Source organism: Monodon monoceros, unplaced genomic scaffold (genome assembly GCF_005190385.1).
Source record: "Monodon monoceros isolate NGI ecotype Baffin Bay Population unplaced genomic scaffold, NGI_Narwhal_1 Super_Scaffold_17, whole genome shotgun sequence".
NCBI classification, from domain to species: Eukaryota; Metazoa; Chordata; class Mammalia; order Artiodactyla; family Monodontidae; genus Monodon; species Monodon monoceros.
The window spans coordinates 25,603,261-25,619,419 of NW_021703773.1; the positions used below are offsets into that span (position 1 = coordinate 25,603,261).

The 16,159-nt window shown below is 37.2% G+C and overlaps 1 protein-coding gene across 1 annotated transcript in view; it reads right to left on the minus strand.

Moving 5' to 3' along the window:
* Positions 1-16,159, minus strand: part of CSMD1 (CUB and Sushi multiple domains 1) — a 1,429,265-nt gene that overhangs the window by 210,972 nt on the left and 1,202,134 nt on the right. Inside the window, exons 27-29 of the mRNA XM_029226263.1 lie at positions 13,161-13,352; positions 7,933-8,071; positions 963-1,150 (exon numbers count right to left, since the gene is read on the minus strand). Coding sequence (XP_029082096.1) covers positions 963-1,150; positions 7,933-8,071; positions 13,161-13,352 — 519 coding nt within the window. The remainder of the gene's footprint in view (positions 1-962; positions 1,151-7,932; positions 8,072-13,160; positions 13,353-16,159) is intronic.

The window sequence follows — 16,159 nt, forward strand, 5'->3', positions numbered from 1 at the left end:
TTTTTTTTTTTGCGGTACACGGGCCTCTCACTGTTGTGGCCTCTCCCGTTGCGGAGCACAGGCTCCGGACGCGCAGGCTCAGCGGCCACGGCTCACGGGCGCAGCCGTTCCGCGGCATGTGGGATCTTCCCGGACCAGGGCACGAACCCGTGTCCCCTGCATCGGCAGGCGGACTCTCAACCACTGCGCCACCAGGGAAGCCCTGAAAAAACTATATATTTATTTTCATGAACTCAACAGCAAAATGCTTAGGTTTGGGTAATCTTTGTGAGTCTGTTTGTTTTCTCTGGATGCTAGTGACGGGGCGGTGGATCCCAAAGAAGCGGGAGTCACTCATGAGGTGACCAAAGAAGAAAGCGCTGACCAGGATCAGTGCTTGCTCCCCATTAAACCAACCACCATGGGTGGTCAGGACAGGGAATGGCAATCGATATTTTACATCTTGAAAAATATTGAGATAAAACTAAGCTATTTATCGGGAATTCCTTGGCAGTCCAGTGGTTAGGACTCCATGCTTTCACTGTTGAGGGCTCGGATTCATTCCTTGGTTGGGGACCTAAGATCCTGCAAGCCAGAAAAACCCCAAAAAACAAAAACCACACTAAGCTATTTATGTACTTAAATTGAGTCATCCTGAAGAAACAAATTAAGATAGTAAAACACATATTAAAATAATTCTTAAATAAATTATTTATTGCACAAATCATAATTTATCTTTAAATGGCTATGAATTTGGAAAAAGAAATCTCCCTCCCTCATTTTCTTTTCTTTCAGCTAAGGTAGAAATGCGTGTTGGAAATTTCTTCTCCACTGGCGAGATCAACCCTGTTCCCCAGATGATTGAGAGAGCTGTCAGAATTTTATGCATTGAACAGATAGGCAAGACTTTATAAATAAATGCTTATGATTAAAGAAATCTCAGTACAAGTCACTTTCCTCACAAGTTAAGCTGGTCACAGTACCTTTAAATTCAATGGCGAACCCCGACAAGCCCACAGAAGCATCACTTCGAAATGCCAGAAAGAGACTATTTCCACTACTCTCAATTCTTTCTGGGGCTTGAGAGCCCTGGAAACTTCCAATGAGAGGGCTGTTGGAATCCTCTCCTTCATAGATATGTAGGAAATCATAGCTGGGCTCCATGTTGAAACTAAAAGGAAAGAATATTAATTAGATTATGCACCTAATATATGTGTCTCTTATCTTCCAGACTATAAAGTCTCTGAGAGCACACAGTGATTTTATTTGCCTTTGTAAAATAATTTTTAAAAATTAGGACAATCCAAAAGTTAAATATAATAACAATCAAAATGGCAATAAATAACAATTATAACAATTAGTATTTTATACAATCACCAACATCTTCAATACAGTATGATTTTGAAGATAATCTGAAAGAAAATGAATCCTTATAACATAGATATAGTATCTCTTCCCTATAACTATGATATTTCTAATGAAATGCAGTTTGAAAGAATAGGGTTCAGAAGGGATGCATCCCCACTGGTATTTGATTTTTATGTGAATATTTTTAGTTTTAATAACATATATCCTTGATGTTACTGACAATTCTTAAAGTTAAAAAATATTTTTGTTTGATTTTACTTTGAAAATTGTAATTGCCTCTATTTGCTTAGATAATTTGGCCAATAATAGCAGTCCCTACAGTGGTACAAAGTATAGAAGTCAACTGTTTCACATCATTTCACCTTGACTGGATATTCCAATTTTCTCATCCCCTCTCCCTCCTGCTCTTTCCCACTCTCTCTTCTTCTCTCTCTGTCTCTGTCTCTCCTTATGTAAATACCCTAATACTTTCCAAAGTCTAACAATTAACGCCCAAAGCTCTCAAGTGGGATGCAGCTTTAAATGTCTCTGCCATTCATGATGAGAAGGATGATGTTAGTCTGGGAACTTTAAAATTATACCTCCTCTCAAGTGACAGACTGAACTTCGTTTACATGTCCAAGATCTCAGTGGGATCAGAATAAACAAACACACTAGACAGAGGTACTGACGTAATCCATTCTGACTTGCCTTCCTCTGTCCCTTCATCTCTAAATCAGGGCCTTTGGGGTCTTTAACGTGGACCAATCCATGCGGCTTCCACTCTCTTTCCTTTCCCTTGACAGCATATTTGTATACAGGGATGGAGAGAGTCAGGAGGTTTTATAATCACGAACATGTGCTGTTGTTTAAGTGGCTTTAGTTTATCTGGATATTCAAGGCATAAAACGTGAACCCAAGGTCTTTCCAGAAGCTGCCCACTGCATTCTGAAGGATGTAGCACGGGGGACCACCAAGGACCTGACGTTAGTATGACATCTGGACCTGCATCGTGGCGTCCCATTTCCTATCAAGGTGCCCTCGCTCCCATGTGAGGTCCTGAACACATTTATTTAAGGAATTTGTCAGAGGTTTCAGAGTCTGTTTATCTGAGAAGTTCCCTGAAGTCGGAAATGAAGAAAAAGTAAAAGACCTGAGTGACTAAAGAGTGAGAAAAGAGGCCAAGAGGAACTGCATCAACCAAACAGAATTTGGTTGGAATAACAATTTTTTTGGAATAGTTTGCAAGGATGTTATTAGACTCTGGTCATGCTGTACCCCTGATAATTGGCATAACTAATTATTACGATAGATTATTTTTGAACATGGAAGTACGGTCAGGCACAAACAAACATATTCTAACTACCCTCTCCTTTTGGATGTGCTGTCACACACACATAGAAGTCTGAAGTGATATTTACAATTAATGACAGTTCCTTTGGTTAAACCCTGTCTAATTTCTACCTATACCAGATGCACAGATCTACAAGCCCCAACAATAGGCCAAAGTCTGGCCATGCTTTTAAACCAAATTTAATTTGAGTTCCAATGTGTGAGTCGCATCAGCCCCACAGTCTATAGAAGCTTGTGATAAAACACTCCTCCCCGAAGACCCCCCAAGTACCAGGGTGAGCCCTGAAGCTCATATGTGCTCCAGGTCATTTCATTCTTTGCCTTCCTTGTTAGTAATGCCGGGCTCCCCTCCCCTCTCCACACCTGACTGCAGTCACACTCTTTAAACAGTGCATCCTGGGAAGGCTGTATCAACACCAGCTTCTTTGACTGGGTCCTTGAGCATCCTTGTTCCCATCTGGTACTTCTGGCTTCCTCCTTCTTTATAGTAAGTAGATCTAGGAGCTGAGGTCCCAGGAAAACTCCCACCTGAGCACACACAAGTTGTCCATTCCTTAGAACATGTCACAGGTATGTGATTTTCTGTGACACCGGGTCAGCTAATGATTCCAAACTCTTAGAGTCGGAAGAAAACTTGAAGATTTTCTAGGTCAACCTTCTTCCGGGGAAGTGCACAAAATTAAGTGAGAAAACTTCTTTTGTAAAACTGCCTTATATATTATATACTATTATGAATTGCACTTTGGGAACCTTGATAATGAGTCACCGTGACCCAGGGAAGGTAGGAAACTCCTACAAAAAGGCTCTGTGTTCTCTAAAAGGCTTTTAATTTTTAATTTACTTTTAATCTCCTGGTAGCAGAGGTGTCTCCTGGTTTTAAGGAAGGCACTACTAGAATTTAGCATTAACAAAACCCATAAAGATATTCAAAAATATAACCAGCAAATGTTCACAGCTTTTGTATAATAGCTGAGTGGCATAATAAGGTATTCATCTTTGGTAAATTTATAGCAGCTTGAGTAAATTCAGGAAATGATGGCTTATTAAACTACTTAAAATTCAGAATCACAGAGGTTTAAAATTATACTGACTCATATCTCATCAGGAGGAGAAAGTGAAGGAAGATAAGCAAAACCAGGCCTAAAATATTGATGCAAACATCTCAAGAAAAGAAATTTTTTCAATTGACAGATAAATAAATACAATCAGACCACTTTGCCTTGGGGAGCTAAGAGACCAATAGGACAGTATATAGAACCACTTCTCTTTTAAAATACCACTTCATTTAGTTCAAAAATCAAAATGTGAATTTGGAAAAGATCATGGGATTTAGAAAAATTCAATTATTTATACCATATATTTATAATGTGAGAGTTCTATGGAATTTATATTTATAATATAATCATATTATATTATGATTTTAACTTTTACCATTTAGTGTAGCAGAAAGAAGTTAGCTTTTTTTTTTAAAGAACTAATGTTTATTAAATCAGACTTTACAGTAATGAAATTTGGGGAACTTTTGTTTTCAGAGTTCTACCAAGTCTTGACTATCTTAATGATAATAACAATACTACCTTTGGGAATGGCAGACAGGATGTACTATGGAAATGAATTAGCACTCACGCATTAAGAGAAATATACGACATCAATGAGAAATTATACTAAGTATATCTATGTCACTTTATTATCGCTTTTCTTTGAAAATTCTGTAAATTAAGCCCTCTCATGTGGAACACACTGTGTGCAAGATAGTATTTAAAAGCAATTCTTGCCACATCATGTGTATTCTAACGCAAGCAGAATGCTGAAAAGCAAAATAATCTATTTCCATTTTTGTCATGCAGCTAGATGTAGTACCTGTTAGACACAAGACCTCAGGCTTTGCTAGATGTAAAACTGAAGACCCCTGAAGGGATAAATGAAGTAATCTTTAGGTATGACATTTAAAGTCTTATTAGGGACTTCCCTGGTGGTGCAGTGGTAAAGAATCCGCCTGCCAGAGCAGGGGACACAGGTTCGAGCCCTGGTCCAGGAAGATCCCACATGTCACGGAACAACTAAGCCCGTGCACCACAACTACTGAGCCCATGCACCTAGAGCACACGAGCCACAACTACTGAGCCCGCATGCCTAGAGCCTGTGCTCTGCAACAAGAGAAGCCACCGCAATGAGAATCCCACGCACCACAACGAAGAGTAGCCCCCACTCGCCACAACTAGAGAAAGCCCACATGCAGCAACAAAGACCCAATGCAGCCAAAAATAAATAAATAAATAAGTTCAGAGGAGCTTCACAGGCGAATTCTATCAAACAGTTAGAGAAGAGCTAACACCTATCCTTCTCAAACTCTTCCTCATTCTACGAGGCCACCATCACCCTGATACCAAAACCAGACAAAGATGTCACAAAGAGAGAAAACTACAGGCCAATATCACTGATAAACATAGATGCAAAAATCCTCAACAAAATACTAGCAAACAGAATCCAACAGCATATTAAAAGGATCATACACCATGATCAAGTGGGGTTTATTCCAGGAATGCAAGGATTCTTCAATATATGCAAATCAATCAATGTGATAAACCATATTAACAAATTGAAGAAAAACCATATGATCATCTCAACAGATGCAGAGAAAGCTTTCGACAAAATTCAACACCCATTTATGATAAAAACCCTCCAGAAAGTAGGCACAGAAGGAACTTATCTCAACACAATAAAGGCCATATATGACAAACCCACAGCCAACATTGTCCTCAATGATGAAAAACTGAAACCATTTCCACTAAGATCAGGAACAAGACAAGGTTGCCCACTCTCACCACTATTATTTAACATAGTTTTGGAAGTTTTAGCCACAGCAATCAGAGAAGAAAAAGAAATAAAAGGAATCCAAATTGGAGAAGAAGAAGTAAAGCTGCCACTGTTTGCAGATGACATGATACTATACATAGAGAATCCTAAAGATGCTGCCAGAAAACTACTAGAGCTAATCAATGAATTTGGTAAAGTTTCAGGAAACAAAATTAAAGCACAGAAATCTCTTGCACTCTTATACATTAATGATGAAAAATCTGAAAGTGAAATTAAGAAAACACTCCCATTTACCATTGCAACAACAACAAAAAAATATCTAGGAATAAACCTACCTAAGGAGACAAAAGACCTGTATGCAGAAAATTATGACACTGATGAAAGAAATTAAAGATGATACAAATAGATGGAGAGATATACCATGTTCTTGGATTGGAAGAATCAACATTGTGAAAATGACTACACTACCCAAAGCAATCTACAGATTCAATGTAATCCCTATCAAAGTACCACTGGCATTTTTCACAGAACTAGAACAAAAAATTTCACAATCTGTATGGAAACACAAAAGACCCCGAATAGCCAAAGCAATCTTGAGAAAGAAAAACGGAGCTGGAGGAATCAGGCTCCCTGACTTCAGACTATACTACAAAGCTACAGTAATCAAGAGAGTATGGTACTGGCACAAAAACAGAAATATAGATCAGTGGAACAGGAGAGAAAGCCCAAAGATAAACCCATGCACATATGGTCACCTTATCTTTGATAAAGGAGGCAAGAATATACAGTGGAGAAAAGACAGCCTCTTCAATAAGTGGTGCTGGGAAAACTGGACAGCTACAGGTAAAAGAATGAAATTAGAACACTCCCTAACACCATACACAAAAATAAACTCAAAATGGATTAAAGACCTAAATGTAAGGCCAGACACTATCAAACTCTTAGAGGAAAACATAGGCAGAACACTCTATGACATAAATCACAGCAAGATCCTTTTAAAAACAAAGATAAACAAATGGGACCTAATGAAACTTAAAAGCTTTTGCACAGCAAAGGAAAACATATGACAAAAAGACAACCCTAAGAATGGGAGAAAATATTTGCAAATGAAGCAACTGACAAAGGATTAATCTCCAAAATTTACAAGCAGCTCATGCAGCTCAATATCAAAGAAACAAACAATCCAATCCAAAAATGGGCAGAAGACCTAAATAGACATTTCTCCAAAGAAGATATACAGATTGCCAACAAACACATGAAAGAACGCTCAACATCATTAATCATTAGAGAAATGCAAATCGAAACTACAATGAGATATCATCTCACACCAGTCAGAATGGCCATCACCAAAAATCTACAAACAATAAATGCTGGAGAGGGTGTGGAGAAAAGGGAACCCTCTTGCACTGTTGGTGGGAATGTAAATTGATACTGCCACTATGGAGAACAGTATGGAGATTCCTTAAAAAATTAAAAATAGGGCTTCCCTGGTGGCGCAGTGGTTGAGAGTCTGCCTGCCGATGCAGGGCACACGGGTTCGTGCCCCGGTCCGGGAAGATCCCACATGCCGCGGAGCGGCTGGGCCCATGAGCCATGGCTGCTGAGCCTGCACGTCTGGAGCCTATGCTCCGCAACAGGAGAGGCCACAACAGTGAGAGGCCCACGTACCGCAAAAAAAAAAAAAAAATTAAAAATAGAACTACCATACGACCCAGCAATCCCACTACTGGGCATATACCCTGAGAAAATCATAATTCAAAGAGTCATGTACCAAAATGTTCACTGCAGCTCTATTTACAATAGCCAGGACATGGAAGCAACCTAAGTGTCCATCAATAGATGAATGGATAAAGAAGACATGGCACATATATACAATGGAATATTACTCAGCCATAAAAATAAACGTAATTGAGTTATTTGTAGTGAGGTGGATGGACCTAGAGTCTGTCATATAGAGTGAAGTAAGTCAGAAAGAGAAAAACAAATACCATATGTTAACAAATATATATGGAATCATAAAAAAAAAAAAGGTCATGAAGAACCTAGGGGCAAGACGGGAATAAAGACACAGACCTACCAGAGAACGGACTTGAGGGTACGGGGAGGGGGAAGGGTAAGCTGGGACAAAGTGAGAGAATGGCATGGACATATATACACTACCAAATGTAAAATAGATAGCTAGTGGGAAGCAGTTGCGTAGCACAGGGAGATCAGCTCAGTGCTTTGTGACCACCTAGAGGGGTGGGATAGGGAGGATGGGAGGGAAGGAGATGCAAGAGGGAAGACATATGGGGACATATGTATATGTATAATGGATTCACTTTGTTATAAAGCAGAAACTAACACACCATTGTAAAGTAATTATACTCCAATAAAGATGTAAAAAAAAAATATGTTAAGTCCTACTTAAAGGAGGTATTCCATAAGAGACGGTACCTTTTGAATATCAAGGCGATGACGAAGTCTGGGTTCACCTTTATTCTCCAGTCACACTCTTTCCCGGGAGGATAGGGCTGCGGGTAGTTGGGGGACAGGATGACACCGGCCGGGCCAGTCAGATTCCCACCACAGGCCGCTGTCACAGGAGAGGAAGGTTCAGGGTAGAGAAAGGTGCTGGTCAGTGTGAAAGGAGATGGCACAGGGTTCATCGAAGACACTGCGTACTGGCTTATTTAACAACTATCCAGAGGAAATTTTAAAACCCAGAAGGTCTGTACATGTTTTTATGTGATTGCTACCAAATTTTATATAATATTCCACTCCATTTTTAAGGAGGATTTTCAATGCTGAGAAATGAAATTTACTTCCTATAATTTTAAACTTTACCCAGTTAAACTGAACAGGTTACCTGAATCCTCCACACTATAAATATATGAAAACAAACTGCACAGGAAAAAAAAAAAATCCCCATGAATATCATTTTATGGTTATGTCAATTCTTTAGTCATTTCTTATGGTTTACAAAGTCATTGCTTACTTATTCTAAAAAGTTTGCTTCCAGTGGCATAATGATCATCCATCTTCTGTTCACTCTTGTAACTCTAAGCCTAGCACAGTTTTTGATCATAATAAGTATGCAGGAAATATTTGTTGAATAAATGAATACGTGTTATTTCGTATATTTCTCACAGTCCTCTGCTATATGTAGGGCTCGGATATCTTCCCCACATTTCAAAATAACAAAACTAACAGGTAAAGTTTCGGTGATATCTGCGGATAGATGACCAAGAGGAGGCTGAGCAGGAACTTAAACCCCTAAAAATATTATTTCATCACACTATTTAGAAGGTTACTATCAGGAAGAAGCACTTCAGATGACAGTAATAAATTTAGTTTGTTTCTGCAGTCATTAATTTTTAATTACATGTGTTTACATTTGTATTAGTTAAGGCAACGATTATGTAGTTTATTGTTGTTAAAAGGCAAGACCGTCTTCATTCTTGAACCTGAAAATGTTTAGAACTGCTTTATTTAGTAGATAACGTTTCTGTTAGAGCTTCCATGCTGTGGAAGGTACTAAAACAATGCAAAATTCACATTAATATGCTAGGTTTAAGGTTCTTCATAGCAAATATTGTGAATTGTCTCCAAGTTGTTCTTAAAAAATCACCCTGATTAAATTATGCTGTTCCCTCTAAACTGTATACCTTATTTCACTTCATTGATCATGTATATATTCAGGGAAAAAAATAAGTAGAGAAGGAAATATGCTAATGGCTGATATTTTCCACACACATACACAAGGACTTTTTTGAAAATAAGATGAAGATTACACACTTTATAATTTTCTGATATGGATGTGTCTTTAAATACTCACTTCACATTCCTGAAAACTTAACTTTCCATAAGAAAAAATATAACAAATCCCAAGACTCTTTGTTATAATTTCCGTCTCATCTAAGGCAAACTCTGAGTAATATCACAGGAAATATTTATAATAAATTCTTACAGATATACTCTCAAGAGCAATACGATATAACTTTCTTCAAAATGATTAAAACCACATTTTCCATAGTATGCAGTTTTATTTTAATAAACGATGTGGAGACAATCGGCTAAGTGGCTCTCACAGGACGTGGCCTCCCCCGGAACCGCGTAGGTGCTGACAGCCTGGAGTATGCGAAGCCTGGACAAGCAGCAGAGGCGGCGCTGAGGTGGGGACAGAGGTACCTGAGGGCCGCAGGTTATGCTACTCCGCTCAGGTTTTAAAAGAAGAAACATGACAGATTCAGGACACCGGGTACAAGGGTACCACCAGCAGGAAGAGTTCAGGGATGAGACTCAAATATTAATTGAAAAGAAACAAAGGGCAGATCCTGTCTTATTCATAATGGTCCCAGGTGGCATTTTCAAATGAGGTTATTTAAAGGCTTAAAGTGGAACTAAGGAGGACCGTCTTGCTGGGTTTGTTCTCTCTTTGGTGGGGAATTCTTCATTTTAGCTTCATCAGGTTTTCATTAGAAAGCTTGTAAACTGTTTTGGATAGGATTACATTTAGTACAAAATGCAATTCAGACACTCTAGATTCTATTCTCCAGAGGGAATGGACATAGAGACAAAATCCACAAACTCACATCAATTCACAGTTCCTTATTCGAAACCCTTAGGGTGGACCCTCCTGACATACACGGTAGCACATTCATCCACTAAGGTTTGCAGCGGTACTGTTTGACTAGACACATTACTATTTCCACACCAGAACATTTCAATGTTCACACCATTAAGTGGGGTAAATAGCCACAAAATAGTTACCCTGTAGATCAGGGCAGGATGGTGCCACCAAATAAGTTTTTGCAAACTTGGAATGCATTTTTGCTTTGCAGAGCTCTCTAGAATTTGAACTTGGACAAAAGGTATTGTGGGCTATATGAGAAAACTGAAACTGTGGAGATGTTCAAGGTACACTTTACTCAGAATCAGAAAGTACTGAGTGTCTTCTGGTCCAGAGAATCGGTCTTTTAAGACTCAGTTCCAGAAGGAGGTGCCTCCATCGCTGGAGTCCTTTGTGAAATGAAAGAAGTGAGGCATCCAAGCAAATCACAGGGCAGATTAGCAGCAAATGACAAGCTGGTGAGAATATGAGTAACATATTAACAGGTGAGTGGTTAAGAGATTTTATAAAAGGGAGAGAATGGGAAAGAACAGCAAATAGGAGGAAAATATACACTAAGAATAAATCGGAAAAAAGAAATTAGCCAGTCAACAGGAAAGAGCAAATTCAAGTGGTCGATAATAATATATGAAATTAAAAGCAGTTCATCCTCATTTTTAATATAAAATGCCAATCAAAACGCCAAGGAATCGTCACTTCCTGCCCATATTATAAGATTAAGAAATATCACATAAAGTGCCTTTTCTGAGTCGGGGAAAATAAACAATCATGCTGACGATGACGTAAATTGGTGCAACCTTTCTGAAAAAGTTTTGAAAACTCTAGAAATACCTAAGTTTGTAGAAATACGTCATTCATAAACAATCATGGATGTGTTTTGCAACAAGTGTTCATATCAGCAATTTTCGTGAAAGGGAAAAGGCTGAAACACCTAACCGTACATTGAGGAGGGATTAGTGGAATCAATATTGGTCAATACTGATCCAAACAGAGAAAGACTGTGCAGGCATAAAACTTAATTAGTAAAAAATACATAATAACACAAAAGATACTCATCGTGTACCAGTAAGTAAAAGTGTAATTTACAAAATAATCATTCAGGGTGCTATCATTTAAAAACATTTTAAAAATAGATTATATATACATAAAATAATTATGAAGCTTACTTATGCCTGTTTATGCTAATAGTAGTTGCCTTCAGGTAAAAAGGTGACAGTGTTTTCTTCCTCTTTTTTCTTAACTGTAGCTTATAAAACTTCTGCAAAAACATATTATGTTTAATAAGAAAAAAGCAAAAAAATTAAAAATAAAAAATGTCCGTATCAGCAGAACAGAATGTAGATGAGTGCTAATACATGACCATGCTCTAAGGGATGAGTATCATACAGAGGCATAATCTCATTGCTGGGGCAAAATATGTTTACAATATGATAAAAAGATATTGTTCACTTATTCCCAAATACGTATTTTCCACGTTTGTGTTACGTGATACCTGTATGTGGGTGGTTCTGTTGCCCACAGAACTGATATTCAATGGCCTGGGAGTGATCTTGGCTTATTTTTGGAGCTGATATTCAAGACAGATAAAGTGTTACCTATTTTCATTGCTGAGAACTGGTTTATCTAGTCGCTGATTAAAATTAGGTAACTAAGAGATGACCCCAAAAAACTATAGATTATTTGGAAAGGTGGTCAAATTTTACAATGAATGGTTTACATGAATGTCAACCAAGAAATTACCTTCAAGAGATTGACTGGTAGTTGTATTGCTTTTTAATGTACTCCTCCATAAGCTTAAATTCATGCAAACTGGAAAAAAAATGTGCCTCTCCTGATTTAAAAATAGAAGAATGGTTTAAAATGATGGTTGCATTTATAGGTAATTACTCCACTTTAGAAAAGGAACACGTAGAAATCTGGCACATCTCCTGATGACTCAGCTTGAGGTAAAATGCAACTGTGCTCACAAAAGTCACGAAATGTACGTGCAGCACAGAATATTGCATAAACAGGGTAGCTCTCTGACAGGGCTGAGCATGCTAATAGGAAGAGCTATCAATTCTCATCTATCTTCAGAATCCTGCAAACACTCTGTAATAAGTTAAGAGTTGCATATTATATCTCCACAGGACCACTGAGAATCCCTTATGACAATTAAAAATCATTTTAAGTCACAAAATTCCCTCAAGGTCACCTGATGCAAAATGGCCCATTAACTATGTGCATATCACTTCATTATCACTTCCTGTCTTTGCAGATTAATTTTATATTTTTCAAACAGATTATAAGGAAGTACAAATTATACTGTGACAGTTCATTAAAATTAAGTTTCCTTTAAAAATTAAGATGGGATACCATACAGAGGTATTTATGGTAAAATATTTAATTGACTGAAGGGACAATCTACATGTAATTACTATTTTATATATAAATATGTCTTGCCCTAAAACCATATTTGTGATAGACTATCTTGGATATTGGTTATTCAAACTAAAGTCTGCACGCGAATTGTTTTCTCTTTAATAAGGTCAAATTATAAAATTCTAGTAAATTTTAGAAAGAAGTCTCTCCTTTTATCTTTATATTGACATAAACAGTGTAATTTCTAGTTTTTAGGATTCTATTAAAAATGTACTGCTATTACAGAAAAATCTTCTAAAAAAGAGAACACACCTTTTTATTGAGTAGGTTTTGCTTAAGGGCACGTTTCTATATTAAAAATGAGACCGACAATGGTAGAGTTATGAATTTTCAGCCACACAGAATTTTAAATTACAGTAATTTGATTGATCCATATTTTTATGAGATTTCTTAAGGATAGGAAATGTTAGATAAATGTCAATTACCATACATTAAGTAAACTACTTCCTTTACCTCACCTAATAAAGTTTAAAGGTTTGTAATAAAATTTCAATATAATCTCGGGGAACCAGAGGGCATGCAAGAAACTCTTGAGAAATACTCCTGAAGAATAATACATACACAGAGCAATTTTAATGATAACATGCATTCCTTCAGAAATATAAAATTTCTATTTTCTGTTGCACAATACCTATGCATGTAGGAGGGTCTGGTTGCCAAAAGAATCGGTTATTCAGCTGCACACAAGTGATTTTAGCTTGTCCTTGGAGCTGGTACCCAGGGTCACACTGGAAAGTGATGGTATCTCCTGGCTCTCTGCTGTCCCCATAGCGGGTGCCATTTTGAGGTATACCTGGGTCGTTGCAGGTGGACGCGATGGATGCTAGAAAGAAGGGACAACATCACATCAATGACTGGAAACACGATCCCAGCACTCTTATAGACGTAGAGCCCTTGTGGGCTGAAGCTCTCTTGATCCGCGTTAATGAATCACTTGTCCACATAGGAAGGTAAGAAAAGAAGCTTTTTTTCCCTCAAGAATACATTCAATAGCATGCATCTTGATTATGCTTCCTTTGAACAGATTCTAGCAAAATCTTCATGAAAATTCAACCAATTATGGAATATATTAAGGATTTCTGTATCATACTATGCACATACACACACATTCCCCTTTGATCATCTCATTGACAATATTTTAATGAAAATACATGCCACAATTTAAATAATTTAAGAATATCAATCTCAAGGAACCTTGAGGAAAACAAAATAGGATAAATTCCCTTTGGTCAGTGCCTTCCCACTTCACAACCAGCTAAGATGAACTAAACTCTCTTAAACTGTTTTGTCCAAAACCACCTTTAGTTCTTTAAAGATATTTTTAATTCTCCTTTAATCCTAAAGAATATTTTTACCAAGTTTATAGTTTAGGATAGCTGTTGTTGTTCTTATTTTCCCCTAAATACTGTTAAGAAATTATCCCACTTCTTCTGCCTTCCAGTTTTCCTACTTAATCTCACAGTCTGAAACTACTCTAAGATCATCTTTTTGTCTTTGACGTCCTAACATTTCACAATATGATGTCTATGTACGAATTTTCTTTATTTCTAAGGAAATAAAAGTTTTACAATATTATGTCTATGTATGAACCTCCTTTTATTAACCCTGCTTGGAATCATTTGAAGTTTTGAATCTGAGGATTAAGCCACTATCTTTTCAAATATCAGTTCTCTCCTATTATCTCTGTTCCTCTCTTACGAATTAAAATTTGACAAATGTCTCTATCTTCTGTGTCTCAACTTTTCATTTTTAAATCATTTTTTTATCTTTGTTCCATCTTCTGGGTAGTGTTTTAGACTATCTTCCTATCACAATCTTCTCTCCATCTGCATCAAATTTATTATTTTATTATGTTGAGTTTTAAACTTTCTTTCACTGTGCTTTTCTGTTAGTTAGCATTTTGTTCAAATATCTTTGGCCATTTATACAGCATATTGATCCCTACTCATATTTTTATTCTCTTTTATTTTTTAAACTCTTACAGTCTGATCTGATAATAATTCCAATATCTCATGTAATCTAAAGTGCCTCTGAGTTTTGAATTTGCATTTCTGTTTTTGGAACTTCACTTGCAATAATTGTTTTGAAGGTGTGTTTATCCAGAGGGGATTCTCATTTGACTTTACCATGTGCCTGGAACAAGAGAAGCCTTCTACCTCTTTAAAAAAAAAATCTCTGTTGAGGCATTTTGGGCCACAGAAATGGCATGAATTTATCTATAAGCTAGTTTGAAACCTGCTGTGGTTATGAGTTGTCTATATCTGTGTCTGTTTCTATACCTATATCTATATCCATATTTGTCTCTCTCCTATCTAGTATCTATCTATTATCTATCATCTATCATGTATCTATCATCTATTATCTATCATCTATCTATTATCTATCATCTATTATCTATTATCTATCTATCATCTATTATCTATTATCTATCACCTATCTATTATCTATCTATCTATCTATATCTATCTATTATCTAGCTATCTCTACCATCTATCTATTCTCCCTTATAGTGAGAGTAGGACATCCCCCCTTTGGAGTTCTAGCGGTATATGAGGGTCTCCAATTACATTTCCAATATTGGAAAGATCTTAGACCTTGTTTCCTATTCTTTCAGCCCAGACTCTCAAAATGGAAGCTCAGTGTCACCAGGGACCAACTGACAGATGCTCCCAGGGCAAAGCCAACTTCTGAACTTCACGACCTTTCTTCATTTCACATTATTTTGGTGACTCTCAGGATTCCTCATGTTCTTGCAGTTTCAGTGATACATTTTAAAAGGCTAAAAATAATTGTATCCAACACCTTTGACATATTTTCAGTGGATGTGTTTTCAGATAACATACTTTACTGTAATACTGGACACTGCAGACATTTCAGTTCTGTCTTAATCCCACAGCATGATGGCTGGCTTATCATACCTGTCATCCTTGTTATTATTATTAGTGTTCTGAGTAGGGGAATTTTACTTGGAAGCAGAATTCTCAGTAGATATCAAAAAGAAAGGAAGCATTTGGGCTTCCGTGTAGTTTTTTCAATGGGAAGAGAGCAGGAAATGCCATATCAGAGTCATTGAGGAAGATCCTTTTAGTTTCCACTCTCCTCCCATCAGATGCAAAGATTAGAATGCAGGGTGGAAAGCAAGCACATTTTCCCAAAAGAAGACCAGGACAGCAGTAGAATGCAGAATGGACCCAAGGACACAAAGCTTCCAGTTAGAAACTCAGAAGTGTCACACCCATAAGCCACAAATTTTTATAATATAGAACAGCAATTATAGTATTCAATCATCAGAATCATAGCCCATCATGGCCATCACCTAGGCAACAAAATGCTGCTTCCACTGAACTAGTATCTTACAAACGATCTTGAGTTTACTATTTGAGTAATTAAAGAATCTAAGCTCTACCTGTGCTCTACCTTTGCTGAGATTTCTCTAGACTCCAGAAAAAAACATAAGTAAATCCTATTGCACATTTACAGTCTTGGCCATTGGACTGAATTTCACATCCCCCAAATAACTTAATTCTTTCCTCAAGCAAGTGGGCACATGGATGGTTACATATTCATTTCCAAGTGAGAATTAATTTAATATAGCATTAAAATAATGAAAAAATAAATATATAGTATTAA